Raw genomic sequence first — 23,124 nt, forward strand, 5'->3', positions numbered from 1 at the left:
CTTGCTCTGCCCTTGGGTGTGGCCTTCCTAGATGTCAGTCAACTTGCTGACAGCAGATATCATGAAGCTAGACTCAGCCCTTTGAAACCTGACCCCTTGCCTCATTTGAATGGCTTCTTCTCAATAAAAGGGGTCAGCGCATGCACGGGCTCTCTCTCTTTCTGAGGACCCTTAAGGTCAGAGGAGCCATCACAGGACTCCCAAAGGAAAAGGTATCTCTGTCTCTTGTGTGGCTGTTTTGCATGACCCAGTTCCCCTGGAGTGACCCTGAGTTTTCTGTCGCCCAGAATGCGACAGTGAATGATATATATTTTGCTGTATTTTGCCCCAGTGAGAGGATGTGAGGTCTTATCAGACACCATGTATGAGAACTGGAGCCCTCCCCACCCCTCAGGAAAGTTAACATCACACCTTATCAGACCGTGCATGTAAGTTGCTGACCTCAACTATTGGACTTCAAAATGCACATAACCCAAGAGTTGGGCTGCATTGTGAGCGCTCAGGCTGCACAGGCCTTGAAGCTTTGAAACCACCATCTTGGCTGTGTTGGTGTCAAGCAAGTTTCTCCCAAGAAACCCCTTGGAGAACCTTCAACTAGACTTTACTTCCCTCAGAGGCCTGCTTCCACTGACTTGGGCAACTAGATGTTAATAATTTTGGAACTCACAGAGTAGTGAATGAACCTGGTCTATTGTGTGTATTCACACAATGGTTCCTCCACATTATTCTCCTCCTCTTCAAACACTGTGAGCAGACAAAAATATCTTTGTATAACAGTAAACTGTGATTTATGAAATCATATTTTAATCATTGCCTTATTTTAGTCATCCAGAGAGTATTCCTGATTCTACCTGTCTGTCTCTCCCTTGCACACTCTCTTACAGACAGGCTTGGTTCTGAAGACCCATCACACAACTGCAACCTTGTTCCTCCCATCTAGTCCTGGGATCCAAGTAAGCCTCCATTTCCCCATCCACATCCATTTTATAACTTAAGGGTTTGCATTTGGGTCTAGGATCTGTTTTGACTTCATTTTTGTTTGTGGTGTTTTTTTTTTTGTTTGTTTGTTTTCTTTTTTGCATCTTAATGCTGACTGAGTTTACTGGCCTGGCCTGGGGCAGTGTGGCCCATTCCTCATTCCCATTGGAGGTTACCCGGGCTTGGGAGCACCTGGTTTTCCAGGTTGTGCTTCTCCCGATACTGCTCCATATTCTTCTCAAGTTCCAGCTCCTGCTCTGACAGCATATTCTGGTGCATCTCCCATAGCTGCACAGCCTCGTGGAAATACCTGAAGAGGTCTGAGCTCTGCCACTCGGTCCGCTTGGCCAGGGCCTCAAAGGATTCCTGCAGGGAAAGAACCCAGAAAAGGTGCCTTACGGGTTGACCAGTCCAGGACCAGAAAGAGGCCTGTCCATGAAGCTCCATGTCTCCTAGGACTGGATATCACTGTCTGGGTACCATCCTTCAAGTTTGACATCTGGGTCACATCTGAGTTCTGGTACCTCCCTCCTGCCATACCCATCTGGGCCTGGGCACCTCTGTTCTCATCTGCACTGAACACCATATCTGCTGCTCAACCCCCATGCACCACCACCAACAATCCCACTTTAAAAATAATATTCATGTCTTATGTACTCATCCAGGTTACAGATTGGCAAATTATTTTCTGCATGCTGAGTGTGACCCTCCATCTATTTTGTTTGGACCTGTGAACTAAGCACAGATTTTCCAGCTTTAAATAGTTGAAAAAGTTCAAAAGAAATGAAAACAAAAGAAAAAAATGATGTGAGAATTTTAAGAAATTCAAATCCCAGTGTCCATCAATAAAGTTTTTAGAACACAGCCATGCTCATTCGTGTCTGTATTGTCATGTCTGTAGTGTACCTCTTGGGGCTATGGAGCTACAAGCTGTGACACAGACCCGATGGCCTGCGAAGCCTAAGACAGGCACTATCTGGTTCTTCACACACACACAAAAAAAGTGTGCTGACCTCCGCTCAAGACTGTCAGTGTCTTGGGGCTGGGAATGTCTTACTCCTCCACAGTTCCCAGCACCCAGGGTCAGCAAGGGCTCAGGTGCACTCATGGCCTGAGATCATTTCCTGGAGTCTATGCAGCACCCATGTCAGGGGCAGCTGCGAGGGGCCAGGGGATACTTCTGGAGTGGCCAGTGGAGGAGATCTGCTATGAGAAAGACTGAGGAGGGCAAGGGAGTGGACATGTATAGGGACGAAAGAGAGGCTGTCTTTGCTAAAAGCAGTGACACTTAGGCCCACAGACGTTCAATGGGTAACTAAAAGCAGGATAAAGCTTGGCATCTCTGTCTTCATTTTGCATCTCTCTCCTGTATTAACTTCAACTTTGTGACCTGCTCAGCTCTGCATGCAGGTGTATTAGTCACTTAAGGAATATTCATCTAACAACTGGTAATACAAGTTTATTAGCCCTAAACTTACCTAACCTATTTTTTCCAATTCAAGATTTGCAGAGACATTTACAGATCCTGATCCAGACCCCTGGAGTGGTGCCTAGAATCCTTCCGTCACTGCCCTACACCTTCCAGGGCCACTGGAGCCTTGCAGACACATCACCCTGCCCGGAGACTGCCCCCCTTGGCAGGAGCACCCATCCCATGGGAACCGAATTGTCCTTTCTAGGATCACTGGTATGATCAATAAACATCTTGAGCAGCAAATGGAGAGTGTCCCCTCAAGTGATAAGGACCTCTCCAGAGCCACCTTACAGAACCAGAACTGGGATAATGATCAATCAGACCATAGTCTGACCTGACTGTTTAATTATGCGTTACCTCTCACCCCTGCCAATTCTTTCTCTGTTTAAACCTGAAGCTCATGTCAGCAGCCAGAAGACAAAACCAAGACACTTGATCTCACTTTGTCTTTCCAATGGGGCCATATTGATTAAAATTCCTTTCCTGCTTTTCACTGTTACCATTTTGCTTGTTTTAGGGGGCAAGTGGCAGGACCCGGATGATTGGAACCCCTGAGTCTGGCCTCTGGCCTATGACTTCTATAGCAGACACAGCAGGAACACACAGTTGGAAGTCCCCAGATTTCTACTCTCGTTACAGCCTGGTGCCCCAGGGCGACACTCCCCACCTCCCGGTCCCTGTGGGGCACGCACGTCCAGGAGCTCCAGCTTCCTCTCCACCTTGCTCTGGAGCTCTCCCACCATCTGGAAGAAGGTCGGGTTCACCAGGCTCTCCGCCTCTTCCTCGGTGAAGGACTTGCAGTCCAGCAGCTGCTTCTGGAGTGAGGGAGATCAAGGTGACCTGGCTTAGGGCCGCAGACCACCCCCCCCCCCCAGGCAGAACTGCATCCTACAGGGGCCCCATGGACTGCAAATCAGACGTGGGCTCCCTCTGTTGGGTGACAGAGAAAAACTGTCAGGGGTGCAAAGGGGGCAGCAGGTAGGGTCCTCAGGGCTTGGGTGCTCTTCAAAATAACTAGGCTTTTCTTTCACCTAAACTTACTAAGGAGGGAAGATGGGGATTTTTGTTGTTGTTGTTGTTTCTTATCCATTGATTACTATTTAGATTATTTAAAGCATTTAAACATGGAAATTCCAAGGAGAAATTATCAAGAACAGTTCCTCTCACAATAGAACGTATGTTTTCAGATTCTTTAGGTATTGGCTCCCTGGAGTTGGTGGCATCGAAATGCAAACTTCAATGACCATTGTTCTTTTTTATTATCTGATTCTAGTTTAAACTTCTTTCTTTCTCCTCTGCTTGGAATAAATTCTGTTGCATAAAAGGATACTCAAAAAGGGGATATTTTTGCGAAATATTTCCCCTACCTCAGAAAACCAGTCACTGGCCTGAAGAGATTAGGGAGTGAACTCACTGTCTCACCTTGTCTTGAAGTATGCGTGGCCTGGGAAAAAGACGGGGCAGCACTCTCTTATGAAAGGGACATTGCAATAACCCCCAAGGTGCAACCTCCAATAACGAACAGATCTTGTGCTACTAGGGACGCGGTCAAGGGTAAAGCAGGAGGTGGCCTGAAAGCTCACAACTCCAGCTCACATGGGCTTCCTGGAGAAGATGGCGCCAAGCTAAGCCCTAAGGGATGGCAGGGACAGCTGGGGAGTTCAGGCAGAGGGAACGGCATCAGAATGCTCAGAGGTGAGTGGGTACCTGGGACTGGGAGGAAGGAACAAGAGCCTAGATCAAGGCTGAAAGTGTGGGGGAGGTGTGAGAAGGCTAAGGAGGGACACATCAGGCCCCAGCATCAGCACATGTAGTTCCTCTTCCCAGGGCTGCAGAAAGAGGTGCCCACCTTGCATTTCTGCACACAGGCCAGGCACTCCTGCCAGCTCTTCTCGTACAGCAAGCGGATCCGCATCATACGGTCCATGTGGTAGTTGTCTCCACGTGCAGAAAACAAAATAGGTCAGTCATTCTTCCAGGAGGAAGAGGGAAATGAAAAGAGTCCCCTCTGCACACAGGGAGGCAGCTCTCTGCAGCAAAGGCCTCCTCTGTAAAGCTGATTTAGGTGCAGATTGGCAGGTGGTCCCAATTCAGATCAGGGGCTGGTGTCTCTGTCCTCACAGAGTTCCTAGGATAAGGACCTCACATAAGGAGCTCATGTCTATCTGTTCTGAATGCATGTGACCGAGAGAGTCCTTCTCTATCACTGGAGGACAATGACACCACTGACCTCACTGGGCTGCTGTGAGGCTCAAAGGAAATGATCAAATTATTATAGATCATCTACAGTGAGGCTTGACAAACTTTTTCCACAAATGACTAGAGAGTAAATAGTTTCATTGCTGCCATTCTGAGGTTTCTGCTGTCACAGCACAAAAGCAGTCAGACACAGCAAGCTGACAAAAGAGCATGACTGTGTCCCAGAGAAACTTATTAAGAAACAGGCAGCCCGCCCTTGGGCTGTAGTGTGGTGACCCTTGTTCTAGAGCATTTTAGAACATTCCCATTTATGACTGAGTGCCCTCTGGGTCTGCCAGGAACCCAATCTCGACTGGATGTCAGCCCCAGGAGGGAGGGGCCATTATTATTCCTCTTAAAATTCCCATTTTACAGAGGAGGACCGTGAGGACACAGGAGGCCTGGACTTCCTGAACACAGTGGGGATGGAGCAGTGCTGGCCATTAGCCTCACTTTCTAACACTCCCAGGAGCTGCTGTCAGAGGTGATCATGGGAGCTATCTCTATTCTCCATGTTTGGATCAGGGGCCAGGGGTCAGAGTGTGGCGCATGGAGGCTGTGGGCGGGGCAGTGAGTCCAGAAGGTCCTGGGAGGGGTGGAGGAGGCTTTCGGGTCATCAGAGTGCACTATTCCCTTCCCTCCTTCCCAGGATGGAGGTGCCACCCACTTGCTCTCAGATTAATGACTGAGTGGTGGAGCTACGACAAAGCCACTAGTTGAACAGAGTAAAAAGCCACTAGTTGAAGAGAGTTCCGGAAAGACCTGAGAGATTCCTACAAACTTCACTCACCGAGTTCCTGGTTCAGGGCGTTGAGAGAAGAATGCCACTCAGTCAGCTGAGCCATGTTGTAATTGGGGGGCAGGAGGTCACTGGCGAGGGAAGGTAGGACAAGTCAGCCCTGCACACTAAAAGGCCTTCTGCCACAATGGGTAGTGTCTTTGAAAGATGTATTATCAACTGAATACTGAAGGGACAAAGGACCTGCTGGGGACTTCCTGGTACCCAAAACCTAACTTACACAAAGGTCTCTTAATGTTAATATGAGTTTCTTTCTTAGAAAATGAAGTTGAATTTTCCCAGTGAGGAAAAAAAAAAAAAAAAAAAAACCAACTAAAACTGTTCACATGACTTGACCAAGGAAGCCTGCCTCTAGGAACCTAATGTGGGTTAACAATATAAAAACCTACAAAGTTTATGCATTAAGATTAAGCCTTAAGTTTTGCATCAATTAAACAGTAGTACTTATAAAAACCTATAATAATGATTTTTCTAAAAAATCTTCATACTCAACAGTAGGAAACCATCTAAAAAAACTGTGAATCCTCCTGTAAAGTCTAAAGCCAGTGTGGCAGATTGAACCCCCCCACCACCGTGTTGTTAGCTCCTCCCCTTGGGAGGTGGAGCCTCCTTCTGCAGCCCCAAAATCTGGGCCTGTCTGGATTGGCTTTGGCCAATGGGATGGTCAGCAAACAGAATAGGAAGAGGCTAAGGAAGGGCTGTACCCATGTTTGCAATTCTGTTGCTGTGGTGACAACTTTAGGGGAAACTTGGTGAGTAAGGATTAGAAATCCTGTGCACTGTCATTGTAACTTTTCTGTTAAGCTAACATGACTCCAAAATACAAATTTTTTTTGACTGATTATTTCTAAATAATATGCACATGTATTTTATTGGGGCCAAGAAAATCCATGGGGCTCCCCCAAGGCCTTTGGACAACTTCCTCTGGAGACCCTGGAGAATCTCAGCTAGATGTCCCCCATCTGTCATCAGAGCCACATGCCTCCCCCAGGGCTGTGTGTGCAGTGGTGAGGACCCCTCCACCCCAGGCTTTGGGGGGCTCTGGAGGAAGGGCCTGCAGCTATGGGTTGGGATGGGGTTTGGGACTCTCCATGCTGCCTACAAGGCAGTTCCTTGGGACAGCTTCTGTAGGGGGCACAGGGATCATCTACAGTTTACTTTCAAGTCTCCCTTGCACAGATGGACCACAAACCAAGCCTTCCCTGCTGATGTTCACTGAGATTCTGTGACAAAGGCTTTGCCACTTTCTTTAGACTTGTGTGCTCAAGCCTGGCATTCGCTGTTCACACTTCTGGACACTTGAATCATGTCCTTACCTCACTTGTCTATGTACCCTCTCTGTGAAGGACCCACTTGGTCCTGCCACCACCCACACTGCATCTGATTTACAGAGTTGCCCCCACTCCTTGCAGGCGAGGTCAAGTGGCCCAGTTCCACCTGCAGACATGGCCATTACACAGTGCCCCTGAGCTGCAGCCAGGAGTGTCCATGGATGCTTCTTCCCCCGTGTGTTGGGCCCCATCTCTGCCCTCCAGACAGGTAGCCAGACAGCCCCACAACTGCAGCCTGTGGGACAGGCTTGGCAGGGCTGAGGGGAAGCAGCCTGGAAATCTTGCTGGATTTTGTTTTTGAATGCCTAAGTTCTTAGGAGAGCCCACACATGGGACAAGTGTTTGAGGGGTGTGAGCCTGGGGGACAAGGTTGTGTCTTCTCCACTCAACAGAAAAGGGCGGGGGCAAGTGCAGGCACAGCAGGGCTGATGGGTGCCTGGCAATGGCAACCTGGTGGCAATGTGGGGACAGCCTCAAGACCCAAGGCCCTGGAGAGAAAAGCTGCCCGAGCATGAGGGCTCAGGAGACAGCAAAATCCAACTGTCTGGAGGCAGGAGGGGCCCAGCAGCATCTGGGTGGACCTGGGGCCGAGGACCATTCACCCCAACACTAGCCCTGGAACTGCACGAGATTCTAGAATTCAAGGGATGGGACCCCAAACCAAGTTTTCCCTAACTTAAAGAAGCAGGGCTCAGAATCAGAACTAAGTTAAATTATAGAAAACAACACAATCACTTTTGCTGGCTCTGGGATTTGTATCCACTTTATCGACTTTATACCTGGATCAAAATGTAGCTGCACATGGGGCAGGAGCCATCTTCCTGGAGGAAATCCTCTGGCTCAAGCCCAGTGCGGTCCTAAAGTCATTTACGTCCTAGGAAACTTAGGAGCTAGGGTGAGGAGACTGGAAGAACTTGTGTCCCATGACTACCAGAGCAGGAGGGGTGACTGAAGAGCCCAGGAAGCGGGGGAACCTTTTCCCCACATCAAAGTCTCCACTCTGCAGGCCCCTGCAAATTCCATCTTGCTTCTGATGGCGGAGGCTACAGACTCCCTGGATAGTGGGCTTCTAGGATCTAGGACATTCAGTGGGCTGAACAGCTTTATTATTGGATCAGAGTTGGTGGATCCATATCTGGAGGGAGTGTCCACAGCCTCTAATGGGTCCCTATCTGATGGCTGTAGTCTCCTCACTGACTTCCAGGGCCTCCAGTGTAAGACTCTTCTGACTCAAGATTCCATACTGCCTCAGGTCAAGGTCCAACCAATTATCCTGGCTCCCCAGGCCTGCATGCCTTGCTTCTCCCTCACTCCTGGACACTGCCTCGTGTCAAGCTCTTTGGCCTGGCCACCCAGAGCTGCTTTCTGCGGCAAATGGACTGTGTTCACTCTTGCCATGAGGCTGGGCTCCCCCGGTACATGTATCCAGCTGGCCAGTACCAGAGAACCAGGAAATGGCCTGTTTTGGAGGACCTGCTAAGGACAGGCTAAGGACCATACTATCTCCCCACCGGACACCCAAAGGTGCCATTCCAAGTGACCCCTCCCTCCAGGCTCTACCAGATGGTGCAGAGGTGTTTCAGCCGCTTTTGCTGCAGGACCTCCTGGGCGGTCAGCATTTCCTCCAGCTCCTTCTTCACCACCGGAGGAGACTGGATATCCTCACTGGCCATGAACTCTCTGGGCAGCCAGACAGGTTGGCACCATGGAGAAGAGGAGAGAGAGGAGGGGAGGCCAGGGGCGAGAAGGGAAGAGACTCATGGCAAGAACACTCAGAGCCCAGCACCCTGCCCTTCCCTGCCCACCTCAGCCTCCCCTCTGGGACACTGAGGAGCAGAGGAAGTCAGCGGGAGGAGAAAGGCGGGCAGGGATGCCACTGAAGTTCTGCCACCAACAGCATAGGATCAGCAAGCTTGTCTGTTGGGAATCCTGACTGCTGCCACCTGTTCTGTGACCTTGGGCAAGTCCCTGCCCATCTCTGTCCCAAGCCCAGTATCCCAAGTTATGAATAATAAGGAAAATTGGGAAGTGTACAGAAATCGGGCGAATGTTTTCCAACAATTCGTGCTGAGCTCAGAAAATGCTCACAAAATAATGTTCACGAGAAAGTAAGCTCTAAAGCTACGTATGCTACATGGGTCTAAAAATGCTGGGAGAAACTGTGCCCAGGTATGAGCTGTGCTCCTCACTGTGGGGCGGGATTAGTGGGGGAGGGGGCTTAAATTTCTTCTTAATATCTTTACTCTTAACTTTTTGAGAAGCACTTCTAAACAATGACGAAATGGGCGGGAGCTGCCGCCAGCCTGTGGGCCCCGGTGAGCTGGGGAAGAGCAGCTTCGCCAACCTGAAGCTCTCCATCAGGGTCTCCTTCTTGAGAGCCTTCCAGGTGTCCACCAGGCACTGCCAGCGGTAGCGACTGTCAAGCTCCTTCTGCAGGGTGGCCTCCATCAGGTTCAGGGACAGTTGGGCGATGGCCCTCTGGTTGCCCAGCAGGGCATAGTTCATGACCTGTGGTCACAGGCAGGCAAGGCACGGGTGGGATGGAACGCTCTCAGGTCAGAGTAAGTCTCAGTTAAAGGGACAGGGAGAGGTGGGAGGGGACTGGAGAGGTGCAGGCCAGGCCTGAGTGGGGCAGGGCGGGTCTGAGTACCACCAAGGTGTCAGCAGGCAAGGAAGCAGCCACAGAAAGAGACAGGGATCCTCCTTGAAGCCTTAACCATGAACTTCAACCCAGCTTTCAGAACACATTGGGTTGTTTGTTAAAGAAGGTGGAAGGAGTGGGTGCTCTAGTGGGCTGTAAGTGGTCACTGCTTTTTACAAATTTACTCCAAAAGCAGAGTGCTCTTGCCAACAGGAACAAGCCACGTGTGGCTGCTTTGAGAACAGGGACCCACGAAGCAGGAGTCAGAACGTTCTTTGGTGATTCTCCAAGTGACTCTCACTTGAGTGCCTTGGCACGGGAGTAGGGACAAGCCTTCACTATGTGGCACTCTTCAGCCCTTTGGCAGCCCTATCCCTCAAATGAGAGTAGCTTCCCCCATTCCTCCCAGGCACAAGTAGCGTCTCAGATGCCACCACACATTTCCCAAAGCTTTCTAGGGAGGTGAGGCTCTACCAGGCTCAATGGGCAAAAGTCATCGCTGCTTTTTGGTGGAGCTCATCCCCAGGCCTGCAGTTACACTGTGGGGATAGAGCTATTTACAGCACGGGGATTTTGTGAAATTAGATGAAATAAATGCATACAGAGCAAGCAGCGGACACTGGCTGTTACAGTGAGAAGAACAAGCACAGGAAAGTGGAACTCATGCATGATCTGGACACTGAAGACTCCAACTCTCCTGACGCACATAGTATCTAAAATTTAGGAGCTGCTCACTTATCAAAGAAAGCTACCACCACTGAACTCTCCTGCAGCATCCCAAGTAATTATCCCCAAAGTCCTGGCATTAAGTAATGTTATGCCCATTTTATGGATGAGGATCTTTTGGGCACAGGGCCTGAGCCATTTCAGGAGCTTCCATAATGGGCAGTGGAGAGGGAAGTCTGTGTCCCTTCCTCTTGTGCTTTGTCCAGGGCACTAGAGATAGGAGCCAGGCTGGACCCATCTGTGATTCTGAACATGGGCTCTCTTCAGGATGCTGTGCTTCCTGGAGGCTGTTATCTGGCAAGCCCAGGAAACCCACAGTAGCAAAATGTACCTCTGGGCAGCCAGAAGAAGAGACCTTGGGCTTTTCTCTGACTTTGGAGACACCATGAACAACCCGGAATTGCTTATTTCCCACCACCAAGGGCAGCAGCTGAGGCCTCCGGGGGTGAGGGGCCAGAGTTAAGAGGTATGCACGGTTGAGCAACAGACACTGCTGGTGGTGAGGAAGAGGGCAGGCGACAGCTAGAAAAACCAAACAGCAGGTTGGGGTTGCACCTGAGGGTGGAGATGGCTCTGGGACCACGACATCCCAAGATGATGACTCTATAGTGTGGCCCCCATGCCACTGCACACTGTGGCTCAAACTCGGCCTAGAAAGTGCCAGCTAGAATCTTCAGAGCTCAAAATCATGGCCCAAGTTAGGCGTGCCTGCTTTAAGATGGTAGGGAAACAGAAAATGTACTTCACAAAGGTTTCCATGAAAGTGCTTACAATCACAGAGCCTCAATTCCCATCGCAAGCAGCCCACCTGCATTACTTGGAAATGTCACAAATGAGAGCCCCACCACTCCTGAGGCACAAAGCTTGGGGAGCTGGGGTCCTAATCCTTCTCCCATGGGCTGGTTTCCACCTGGGAAACCCACTCACCGTGGCCTCCTTATCTATGAGCCTGTACACGTCGGGCTGCATGAGGTAGGACGTTTTCTCTATGATTTCCACATATTTCTTCAACACACTCTTCAGCTGGGGAGGACAAGGTGCCAGTTAGTGACTCCCACTTCCCTGAGCACTAACAGAAAAGGGAAGGACGGCCCTTAAACCCTGCAAGTGAGTGTCACCAAGGAGCCTATTTGCTGCCAACTTACCTTATCGCCTCTGGAGACTTCGAGGGACAGCAGCACTTCGTCCAGTGCCTTAATCTCCTGTTTCTGGAGCTCGAACACGTGGGCCACCTCATCCCACAGTTCCAACAGGGTCTGCACAAGGAGCTGAGTCAGGCTGGGAGCTGCAGAGTGGGGCAGGGGGAGACCCAGCTACAAAGGGACCCCTACTTGCATGGTGTAGTCCTCAAGGCTGTTGTCATTTTCTATCTTTTTGAAGAGATGGTTGATGTTTTTGTCAAACTGGGACAGCTTGTTCAAAAACAGTTTCCCTGTCTCTAAGATCGGAGGTTCCATTTCCTGCAATAGGCCAGGAGGGTGACAGCATCAACATCCCCCAGGGATGAAAGGACAATTCTTGTAATGGGGGTGCCAAGCACAGTCCCATCTAACAAATGATCATGACTGCCTGGTCCTGAGGGGTTGGGGGTTATAATTAACTCATGCACACAGGACTATGGCACCACGCTGTTCATCAGGCACTCTGCCAGTGCTCAGCCCACCTTCTCATCATGGCTGGTGAGGTGGGTGCTGACATCAGGCCTGGCCCAAGGCTGGCACTCACCAAACATGAAATGAGGAAGGACCAAATGAAAGAATGCCAAATTTACTTCAAGCAGGGAAACCAAGGCTCATGGAGCACATAGTGAAAGCAGCCCTGGCATCGAGGTGGGTTGTTCTGAGAACATGGCTGGTGGAGTGTCATGGTTGAGGTGTGGTGTTCCTCAAAAGCACACGTGTGAGATAATGCAAGAAGGTTTGAAAGAGAAATTGGTTATAGCCTTAACCTAATCAGTGAATCGATCCCTGATGAGATTAACTGAGTGGTGACCGGAGGCAGGTGGGGGGTGGCTGGAGGAGGTGGTTCATTGAGGACGTGTCTGTGGGGTATATATATATATTTTGCATCTGGAGAGTGGAGTCTCTCTGCTTCTGATCATCATGTGAGCTGCTTTCCTCTGTCACACTCTTCCACCATGATATTCTGCCTCACCTTGAGCCAACAAGGAAAGGAGCTGCCCTTTTATGGACTAAGACCTCTGAAACTATGAACTCTTAAATAAACTATTCCTCCCCTAAAATTGTGGGTCTTTTAGTCACAGCAGTGAAAAAGATGACTGAAAGAGGGAGCCTGTTTTTTGTGTTTTGGGGACAGTCAGTATTCAGAATTCAGGATAGGGTAACATGAATCAGAGAAGACTCAAGGAGATGGGAGTGAGTGGAAACCTGGGGCTGAGAGAGGAATCAGAAGAGCAAAGGTGTCAGGCATGGTGGCACAGGCCTGTAATCCCAGCAGCTAGGGAGGCTGAGGCAGGAGGATCGTGAGTTCAAAGCCAGCCTCAGCAAAAGTGAGGTGCTAAGCAACTCAGTGAGACCCTGTCTTTAAATAAAATGCAAAATAGGGCTGGGGTTGTGGCTCAGTGGTCAAGTGCTCTTGAGTTCAATCCCTGATACTACCCAAAAAGGGGGGGGGGCAAAGGCTGGGATCATTTCAGGAACATTCCAGGCACCAGTGTGGTCTGGAGAGGAACAGGAGCCCAGAGTGGAAGTGTATCAGGGGCTAGCAGCGGTGGGCTGTCAGTGGGGGCACACCAATCAGGTCTCTCATCAACAGGTCTAAATGAACACAGACCTGGAGAGCAGTTCCAATTTGGTCCCTTATGTGCTATGTAATGCAAGCTCTCTTTTACTTTAAAATGGAGTAGTGGGGATTTTCCAAGAGTTGAGAGCTCACAACAGGCACTCCTACCAAGTCACTCACCCATGGCCACTATGAGTCCATCTACTTCTGTGTCTTGCTGAGCCACTGAAGACCTCCCAGCTGGGGAGGGGGAGGGAGGTCAAATCTGCCTAGGAAATGCCACTGGAACAGAAGAGGAGAGGGGGTGCCGGGTCTCACCCTGGTGATTTCTGCAATCTCCTCCTGAAAATTGGCCAGAGCGTTCTCATAGTTCCTCTTTTTCTGTGCCTGTCGCCTTTGAAGGGTGATGGTGCTGGTCTCCTTAGAAACTGTGGAGCCACAACAGAGGTGAGGAGACTGCCTCAGAGCTCCAGGGAGAGGGAAGCGCTCCTAGGCAGACTGAGCACCTGCACTGCCAGGCTGGGTTCAGAAGGTGGACCCCAAAGCCAGCCCAGCAGTGCAGCTGAGGCTTAAGCAAGAAGAAAGATGAAGGGGATCCATGAATGCTTCAGGGAACAAGGTCTCAGGCTTCCTGGGGGCAGGGGTATGGCTCAGTGGTAAAGTGCCTGCCTAGCATGCATGAGGCCCTGGGTTTGATCTCTGCACCACTAAATAGATAGATAAATGAATGAATAAATAAATAAATAATCTGGCAAAGTTCCCAAATGATAAGGTACCATTTTTTTTAAGTTTTAAAGGCACAAATACATATAAGATGTTTTTTAAAATGTCAATGGGGTTATATCCTGAGAAACCTACATATGTTGAAAATATTCCAGGTCAATGATGCATTTAAAGCATACTAAACATCATGACTTAACCTGGCCTACCTTAAATGTCCTCAGAACATTTTATCTTAGCCTTGGGTGAAATCATCTAATACAAAGCCTTTTTTATGATAAAGTGTTGAATATCTCAGTTAATCTATTGAAATCTGTACTGAAAGTGAAAAGCAGAATGGTTGTATGGGTGTGCTTTTGAACTACTAGAAATTGAAACATTGTACGTAAACCACAGTAAATCAGCGATTGTACAGATAATAATACCAAACATGCAAAGAGCACCATCTGCACAGCAGGCATAGATCTAACTCGATTACTATTCGGGGTGAAGCCAGGAGGTAAGTCCTATTACTAGGCTCCATTTGCAAGTTAGGAGACTCAGGCATGGGGGGGGGGGTAAAGGGCTGAGCAGGGATCTGGACTCGGACCTTCTGAACTCCTACCCTATGCTCCACTCTGCCCTGTATCTACCTGGGAATGGGCAAACAGGACAGAGAGCTGTCCTGGGTAGAGAAGGGGTGCTATTGTGGAAGGGCAGTTTTACTTTTTGCTTTATCTCCCTCCTTTTTTTTTTTTTTTTTTTGTTACAGTGAGCATCTGTTACTTTTTTAATCACAAAGACAAAGGGCTTCTATATTGAAATAGAGTCAAATTAAAACAATGGAGTAGGGAGGAAGAAAATGCGGCTTGGGACATGCTACCATGAAATCACAGCAAGCAAGGTGCCTCCTTTAGCCCAGATTTTCCTCAGCAAGTGCGCACCAGAGCCAGGGAGAACTCTTGAGGAAGATGCTCAGGAAATACCCTCTGGGTGACAGAGCAGAGGACCACAGTGCGATCACCAGGGGCTTCCAGAGAGGGGCTCCCAGGAGCCGCCCCCTGCCCAGGGACTCTGTCTTGCCCTCCAGGTGAACGGGGACTCACCGATGGTGTCCATGAGGCCCTGCACCTCTCGGGCAGCCATGGCTCCCTCGTTCTCTTGCACTTTTTCCATCCTGGCTATTTCCTTTTCCCTGAGAGACAAGCAGAGGGGAGGAGTAGGCGCTGCCAGATCCCACCCAGGACAACTCTGGCACATGGGGGACTCCCCAGAGGGAGCCCAGGCAGCAACAATGGCCCGCGCCCACCCTGATTCCAGAGTTCCTTGAGAAGTGCCAAGTATCTTTGGCCAGCAGACATTGTCGGACTCGACATGGGAACCTGGGTCCCACCCAGAGCCTACTTCAGCTCTGGTGGTACAAGGGTGGGTGGTGGACCTGAGCCATTTTCCACATAGGAAACTGGGGTCAGCAGGGGTGTGAGTGGCCCAAGAAACCTCCCGGCATGCATCATTTTCTCCTTGAGCAGCCCATCCTTTGGGCCAGCTGGAGTAATCCTTATCCTGTATTCTAGAACTGACCCCCATGACCCCACGGCCCCTGGGCTTGGGCCTGAGGAGAGAGCTGGACAACTTGCTCAGCTGGAGAATAGGATTGGATGTGACATTAGCTTTGGAATAAAAATTCCTAAATGTACCATCTACAGGGCGGGCACCACAGAGATCCTGATGTTCTCGGTGACCCCTGCTACCCTTGGTGGCCTCCATGGGTTCAGAATTTTCCATCCATCTTCGCATGGTCTTCATTCAGACCCGGGCAGGGAGGAAAACCACGGGGCCCGGGCTGCAGCTGATGGGGGCCCAGAGCAGCCTCATAAGAGCCCACAGGACCCTAAGAGCTGCTGTCAACTCTGGCTTTTCAGCCTCCTGCCCTGGAGACTTGGGGCTTGGATTACACTAGTGGTTCCCCCTACCGTGGGTTGGTCTCCACCCAACCTGGGGCCCTGCCAGGCTGAATGAGCAACTCAGTGGACTGGCCTTCTCTGGCCAGTTTTCAAGCACCTGCTCTGAGGTTTGAGGAAAATGGGACATCCCGGCTCTGTCACTCAGCAGTTCAACGGAGTCTGGCCTCAGTTATCCTTGAAGAGTATCCAGAGGAATTGGCCCTGGTGGCAGGACAGGCCTGAGAGCCCTGACTCATAGGAAGAGTGGGAGCAACCAGGGAGGGTCGCCCAGAGACCAGGGGTTTCTGAGGAGAGAGTGGCTGCCAAAGGATCACCCAGAAGAGTTGACAGAAATACCCAGGTGACCTCTGCAAGAGTGGTTAGAGGAAGACCAGAGCGGGACTGCCGTAGGCTGAGGATATCTGGGCAGGCAGAGGCTCTTCCCAGACACTTGGCCTCCAGGGAAGGGTGGGGGAGGCAGGGACATGTGAGGACAGGAGGGAAGCAGTGGTTGAGACAGGCTTCCCTTCTAGGAAAGGGGACACTGTGTGCCAGGGTCAGTGAGAGACTGTGGGGTTGATGGTGGGGGGGGGGGAGAAAGCTGGAGAGGATAATGGCAGGAAGCCAGGCTCCTCTATCTGTTCTCCAGCTCCTGGGAGGCAGCCGGGGCAGCCCAGGAGACCAGGAAAGATGGGCCTGTGGCCTCTCTTCTCTGGTAAAAGGAGAACAGTGGGAGGGTGTGGCAGGAAAGAGAACCTGAGGGAGTGTGGCAGGTCAGGAGAGCTGCTGTGAGTCTCTGGGCTGCCCAGAGGGTCCAGGTGAGCTGGGTTGCTGTATCTGGGAGCCCTCCCAACAAACAGGTGATTTTTTTTTTCTTGCTGCTCTGGCTCAGGAAGAAGGGTGGGAGCTTTGCTGGGTGGGAAGAAGGATGAGGCTCGGGAAGGTGAGCTGGTGAGCTGGCCATTAGGCCAAGCTGGTTGCAGAGAAAGTGAAGGCAGAAGATATGGACGGAGGAGGGAGGGAGGGAAACATTTCTCAGAGGCAAGGAACAAGTGACCCCTGGGAGACTCTGGAATGTGGAGTTCGTGGCCCTAGTCCTTTTGACAAGTTATAAACCCATCCTCTGTTCCTGCCCAAGCTACAGGGATCTGTGCTGTGGTCCTGTGTCCAGGACAGAGCTGGGCTTATCTGGCTGTCCCAGGAAGCCAGCACAGCACAATGCCAGCACCCCCATGAGAAGTGCCTTTCTGAAACCACCCTGCAGGTGCCAAGAGCTCCTGACTGATGTTGTATCTGGGACAATAGGTGACCCTAGGCTGAAATCTGGGGAAGAAAGAACCCTGAGGAAAAAGAGGCAGGTATCAGGAGACGCCTGGTTCTAGATGAGGTCAGCTGAAACTCCTGTGGGAGCTGGAGTCACAGGGAGGATGCCACATGGCCCTCCTGGGAGCAGAGGTGGAGCTTGGACAGGTCCCAGCTGCCGATGCCTCTGGCATCCGGCAGGGGATGTGGCTGCAAGAGGCTGGCCTCTTGTGTTGGCCTGAGTGGCCAGTAGAGCACCTATTGTAGGTAGTTAGGTGGCTGAGGCTCAGGTCAGGGCAGAGAACTTGCCCTATAGCGGTGAAAGAGACAAAGGCAGGTAGAGGAGACCAGACTGTCCAGCCTGAGTTCCAGGCCAGGGAAGGTGTTTATGGCTGATGCCAAGCCTGAGGAGGCTCCTGCTGCATTCTCCCAAGAAGCCAGGAGAAAGATGGGGTCTTCCTTTCCTCTTTTCCTTAGTGGAGAAGTCCGAGCTTAGCTAACAGAAATGACATGTTTAGGAATCTCAAGTTTAACTTCCGAACTTGGAATTGCACAAAGAATGTGAGATGCCCCTGCCTCACATACTGCCCTCATCTCAGGTTACAGTGCCTCCCTGCACCTCCCTGCACACCCAGCACTCAGGCCAGAGACCCATCATCAGGCCCCCTGGGGTTCTGCCTCCAAAGACACCTGAAGTCCACCCCTATTCTCCCTCTCCCAACCACCACCAAAGTTACAAGGACAACTATGGGCCTTCCTCTCTGGCCTCCCTGCCTCTTTCCTGAAGTTTCTCCCAACATACTGCCCAAGGGACCTTGGACGCACAAAATCAGCTACTCATTGCAATAAAATCCAACACCTGGACCGTGGCCAGCTAGGCCTCTCTCAGCCCCACCTCTGCCCTCTCTCCAGGTCCACTCATCTTTTGCTTTCTAGAATGGGTCGAGACCATCCATTTCAGTGTCTTGCCCCCATCCTCCCCCTTCCTCACCCTCTGGTCTCAACTGAGGCTCCTCCTCAGAGAGCTTTCCTGAACCTGTCCTGAGGGAAGGCTTTCCCATCTTACTTATTTGTTTCTGTAGTGGCCTCCCGTTCCATGATCCTCCTCCCCAGCACCTGGCCTTAGGCACTCAACCATTACTGGGGAAGAGAGAAAGAAGCAATCCTTCCAAATAGGTGTTAATGCCTCCCTGATTCAGACAGGCACTGGAGACTTCCTTCCTCCCTCAACTCATTTTGCATGAGCTCTTCCTGAGTCTTTGAAGATGGGGTGCCCCGGTGTGTGTGTGTGTGTGTGTGTGTGTGTGTGTGGCCTGAGAGGCAGTACTTACTTGTAGAAAACGGGGTTTTCTGTAACCCCGTCGTTGGGAAGGCTGTGCACCCACTTCCGCTGCCGAGAAGACATCATCTCCCCTTCAGGAATCTCCACCTTTTTCATCATGGGTATCGAGCCACTCTTTGGGGTCGCAGAACGTTCCACAGACCGCTTTCTGGAGGCTGCGAGGGACTGGACCAGCTGTACCTGAATCCATGGAAGCCCACAGATGAGGGAAGTAGTCAGAGCTGCAGACCCCTCAGCACCATCAGGGTGACCATGCCTACCTTAGAAGGACCCCTGGGAACTGCCACAAGGAAGGCCTGGAGGCTCCAGACCCCTGCAAACCCTGTACAGGAGGGCTCTCCTCCTCCTCAATAGCCACCCAGCCACTTCAGGGAAGGCTCGCTTTAAGGAATTAAAATAAGGCACAAGATGCACATCTCAGCCTTTTTAAAATCATCATCATAAATTAGAAAAACAAAACTCTCCAATAGGAGGAGACTGGTTAAGTAAATATGGTATGTCCTTTTGATGGACTGTTAGGTGTTTATTAAAGATAAGACTTAGGATTTTTTTGGTCACACGAGGAAATGCTTATGAGATGATTATAGTTAAACATATTAATTAAGAGCCTAAATTTAAAATTATAACCAAATTACATGATTTCAAGTTTTAAAGTGAATAGCATTTAAAATGAATAGCATTTAAAATGAATAGGGGTTGTGGCTCAGTGGTAGAGCGCTTGCCTCTCACATGTGAGGCACTGGGTTTAATTCTCAGCTCTGCATATAAATAAATAAAATAAAGGTCCATTGAAAACTAAAAAATATTTTTTAAAAAATGAATGGCAAGGTGGGAGGGAGGATGCCACATGTTAAGAATGGCATATCACCTACAGGGAGCAGTGTTTTTGTGTTTTTTTTTTTTTTTTTTTTTTTTTTTTTGTACACCTGTAACTTACAAAGGTTCTACAGAGAGCATCATTTAGGGCTCAAATTAGGAATGAAAATCCCATTTAAATAATTTTGAAGGAAGGGTTGGAAGTCTATGGGCTTCTCCTCAGGTCTTGTTTGGTCTGTGCATTGCATTAGAGAGGACACACAATTTGGTCAGCTGGTGCCATCATCCAGAGGCCTTGACTTTGTCACTATATGAGAGGTTTCTGAGTAGTGAGGCAACTTCTAGGAACCACTGAGGTTCAGGAATGCCTTGGATTTGGGAAATGATCTGTGAGATACTGTCTCAGAGAAAGCAGGTGTCAAAACACTCACACAGAATGAAACCCAGTCTCTAAATAAAATTCTTTTATGCATGAGAAAAGGTTCCAGAGTACTGAACAGTTAATTCAGACCATTTCCGCCTCATTTAAATTTACATTTTTATTATTTTTATCTTTCCCAATTTTCAAGAATAGATATCCCATGCATACATGCATACAATAAGAATTTTTAAAAAAATCTGTTTCAAAGCCCTAATTCATTAGACTCCCAAGCAGGAAAGCCCTTAAAGGAAGGGAAATTTGGAGGGGAGCAGAGGGAAGTTTGGAGGAACAGAGAGAAGAGGGCTGTGAAAAGAGGAAGGGCAGGTCCTACCTCGGCCTGGAAGATCTGATGGTAGACTTTGCCGCTCTGAACCTGGGTCACCTTCCCCACAGACGACATGGTGGCTGCTGGCGGGACGCCCCTGCCCGGAAGCCGTCGTCCTGGAATCGTGCGCTTGGTGTCAACTCCCACCCGAGGTTGGGAACTCACGCCCGCCCCAAGTGCACGTCCTGATCGCACCTCGAGGGTCGAGGGCAGCTCGGGGGTTTAAATTTTAAACAAAACAGAGAGGGGACGGGGCAAGGAGCGGCAATGAGGGGCCCAGACGCTCCCAGTAGAGCACGGCGCCAATCCCACAGGGACTTGGGGACAAGAAAAGTTCGGGGTTACAGCTTGCGCTTCACCCTGTGGAGATTTTCTGGGAAAAGTCAACGCGCCAAGGTGTCTGCTGGGGCTAGAACCCCAAAGCCAGGGGTCCTTAGGTCCAGGACCCTACCCTAGCCTCCAGGAGCCGCGGAGACCGTGACCTAAAGGCCTGATTCTGGCCACACTAATTAGGTGCCTACTCTGTGCCCAGAAGACCCAGCCGGGTCCTCCCGCTCCCCTTCCGAGACCCCCAAGCGGCCCGGGCAGCCCCTGAACGTCCCCCTGAGCCCAGATTGCAAAGAGGCCCTGTGCCGGGGCTGGCCGCGTCCGCACCTGCTGAAAGCACCTCTGAGGTTCGCCTGGGCGAGTCCCGCCGCAACTGCAGCTGGACACCCATGGTCTCCAAGGCAACGCGGAGGGGCGGGCTCAGCTCGCTGCCTTCCGCGGGGAAAGGGGTTGCCCTTAGCAACCCGAGCGCCCGAAGTAGAGTCGTGAAACTTAACCAATTGCTTCTTTGAACGCCAGTCTCTCTTCTGTACAAGAGAATACCCCAGAGTGTCCTGAGCAGTACATCAAACGTCCTGAAAACTATCTGAGAGGTGGCATTGAGCCATCATGGTCAAGAAAATCCATCGTTTCTTCCTTGCTTTGGTTGAAATCAATCTTTGCAGGGAAGAAATCTGAAAGATTCTGAAAGATCAATCTGTCTCCTTCTAAAAACAAAAACAAAATAAAATCAAAAACCAGGGCTCAGAGAATTCAAGGCTCAAACTTGCCTGGCCAGAACTGAAAATATTCGTGGTTGGGACCGAAGGGTGGTCAAAGTTTCCCCTGGGCTGTGTATGGGATACCCAGCTTCTTCTTAGAGAAGCCCTCTCTTGGCCGGGATCCTTCACAGATTGCTAATAGATATTCCCTATGCCAACTTCCCAGGGCAAGCGATTGTTCTGTGCAGTCCAGCACCAGAAATCAAGAAACAGTGAGTAGAAAACTCTTTTGTTCTCATTCTTTGGTCTGGGATTTTAGCAAGGTGAAATATTATAATAAAAATTGAATTCATTTGAGCTGAAAAAAGAAAAAAATGTCAGTGATTGAGGGAAGGGGTGAAAAACACAATATAAAACAGAAAGCATCCAGGAATCATTTGCAGTCTCTCTTCTCCTTCCCATCCGAGGAGGCGATGCTGGCTTGAGCCTTATACACCAGAAACACACTGTATTCCCTGCCCAGACACATTCTAGGTTCTGGTTCCTGGCACATCTGCAATTTTGGTTTTCTTTATTCCTTTTTATACAGAATGTCATGGGTTTAAATATATAGGCATGGATATATGATGTGTGGTGTTTTGCTCTGATTAAACAATATACTTATTGCAAAAAAATGGAAAACAATTTAATGGGGGAAAATCCAAACAAACAAAAGTAATCCATAATCTAACTGCTAAGAATGTAGCATACTTTATTCCCAAATTTCTGGGCCTTTGGTTTTGTGTTTGAATCAAATGTACAAATATGTGTGTAGCTGCTTGTTTGTTTCTTTTTGCAGATCTGGGGATTGAAAGGGTGCTATACCACTGAGCTACATCTCTAGCCATCTTATTTTTTGAGACAGTCTTGCTAAGTTGCCAGGGTTGGCCTTGAACTTGTGATGCTCCTACCTCAGACTCCTGAGTCACTAGGATTACAGGCGTGCACCACCACTTCAGGCTTGTGCTTGGCTTTTGGATAGCATGTCTGTTTCCTTCCAACTCCACAAGGTCCTAGCCAGAAAAACTAACCAGTTATAGATCACCTTTTTAGTCTCCTCCCATGTTGAGGGATGGGCCAGGGAAAGACAGGGAATGAAAAATTGGCCTGAGGCTCTGGACTCTCTTGCACCTCCACTCCGTATCTCTGATTTTTTTCCCTTCTCAATCTTAATTTTACAGATGTCTTTTGAGGTTGGTTGGGGTACACAATTATAGTTAGAGAGGAGAAATACATTCTAGTGTTCTATGTAGTAAGTAGGGTGATTATAGTGAAACAGTATTGATACTTCAAAATAGCTAGGAGAGAATGTTCCCAATATAAAGTAATAAAAATATGCTAATTGCCCTAATTTGATCACTACATATTGTATATACATATCAAAATATCACACTGTGCCCCATAAATTGTATAATTAACAATTAAATTGTATCAATTAACAATTAAATAAAATAACAAAATAACTCTTTAAAATGTCTCTGGAGTTGAAGCCCATCCTTCTCTTTCCTCTACCCTTGTCCATCTTTTCTGTAGTGTATAGAAGGAACTGAACAACAGAGGCACCAAGAGCTAATACTTATTGAGAAGATTCAATTTCCCCAAATAACTGATGGGGTACCACAATTAACCCATCTTACAGATGAAGAAACAGATGCTCAGATTAGCAAGTTGGCTTATATCTCTGAGTCACCAAAAAGTTGGATTCAAGATATGAATCTAGTCCCTGCAATTCAAAAATCTTGAACTAACCACCATGCCATGTGGCTTTGAGACTAACCAGAAAAAAAAAAAAAAAGTTTTGTGTCCAACTGGTGGAACCTGCACCTATCAAACATCAAACATAACATACATACCTAAAAGTATGGGACTCATGTGTATACCCCAGTGAATTATCTGAAAGGAACCAGTAGCCTCAGAAACAGAGCATTACCAACCCTCCAGCAGCCACCCTTAAGTACCCTCTCAGGTCATTTCCCTGTCTTCCCCAATGCCATCAAATACTTTAACTCAAGTTGGTTTTTCTTTTTAAAAATGTTTATTTAAATGAGATCACACAGATTAGATTCTTTTATGTTGGACTTCTTTCATTATGTTTGTGAATTCCATACTTTTTTTTTAATATGGGAGCCACACTTGTGAGAATTGCCATTTATTCCCGAAGTTGCCCAAATCATCACCAAGAGTTCATCATGGGGTGCAAAGGGGGGAATGAGGAGGCTCAAACACTGATAGGGGTCAGGAATTTGGAGGAAGGGGGAATGGTGGGGGGACCCTAGCTGT

At 49.3% G+C, this 23,124-nt stretch overlaps 1 protein-coding gene across 1 annotated transcript in view; it reads right to left on the reverse strand.

Moving 5' to 3' along the window:
* CCDC180 (coiled-coil domain containing 180) overlaps positions 1-23,124 on the reverse strand; it is a gene marked incomplete at its 3' end in the record, with an annotated part of 70,494 nt that overhangs the window by 42,890 nt on the left and 4,480 nt on the right. The window contains exons 2-14 of the mRNA XM_081280033.1: positions 19,784-19,893; positions 18,205-18,395; positions 14,735-14,823; positions 13,248-13,357; positions 11,519-11,647; positions 11,333-11,443; positions 11,115-11,210; positions 9,165-9,328; positions 8,381-8,500; positions 5,481-5,560; positions 4,302-4,390; positions 3,145-3,267; positions 1,171-1,344 (exon numbers count right to left, since the gene is read on the reverse strand). Coding sequence (XP_081136159.1) covers positions 1,171-1,344; positions 3,145-3,267; positions 4,302-4,390; positions 5,481-5,560; positions 8,381-8,500; positions 9,165-9,328; positions 11,115-11,210; positions 11,333-11,443; positions 11,519-11,647; positions 13,248-13,357; positions 14,735-14,823; positions 18,205-18,395; positions 19,784-19,893 — 1,586 coding nt within the window. The remainder of the gene's footprint in view (positions 1-1,170; positions 1,345-3,144; positions 3,268-4,301; positions 4,391-5,480; positions 5,561-8,380; positions 8,501-9,164; positions 9,329-11,114; positions 11,211-11,332; positions 11,444-11,518; positions 11,648-13,247; positions 13,358-14,734; positions 14,824-18,204; positions 18,396-19,783; positions 19,894-23,124) is intronic.

This window comes from Spermophilus citellus, assembly GCF_964194105.1.
Source record: "Spermophilus citellus genome assembly, chromosome: 2".
Taxonomy (NCBI): Eukaryota; Metazoa; Chordata; class Mammalia; order Rodentia; family Sciuridae; genus Spermophilus; species Spermophilus citellus.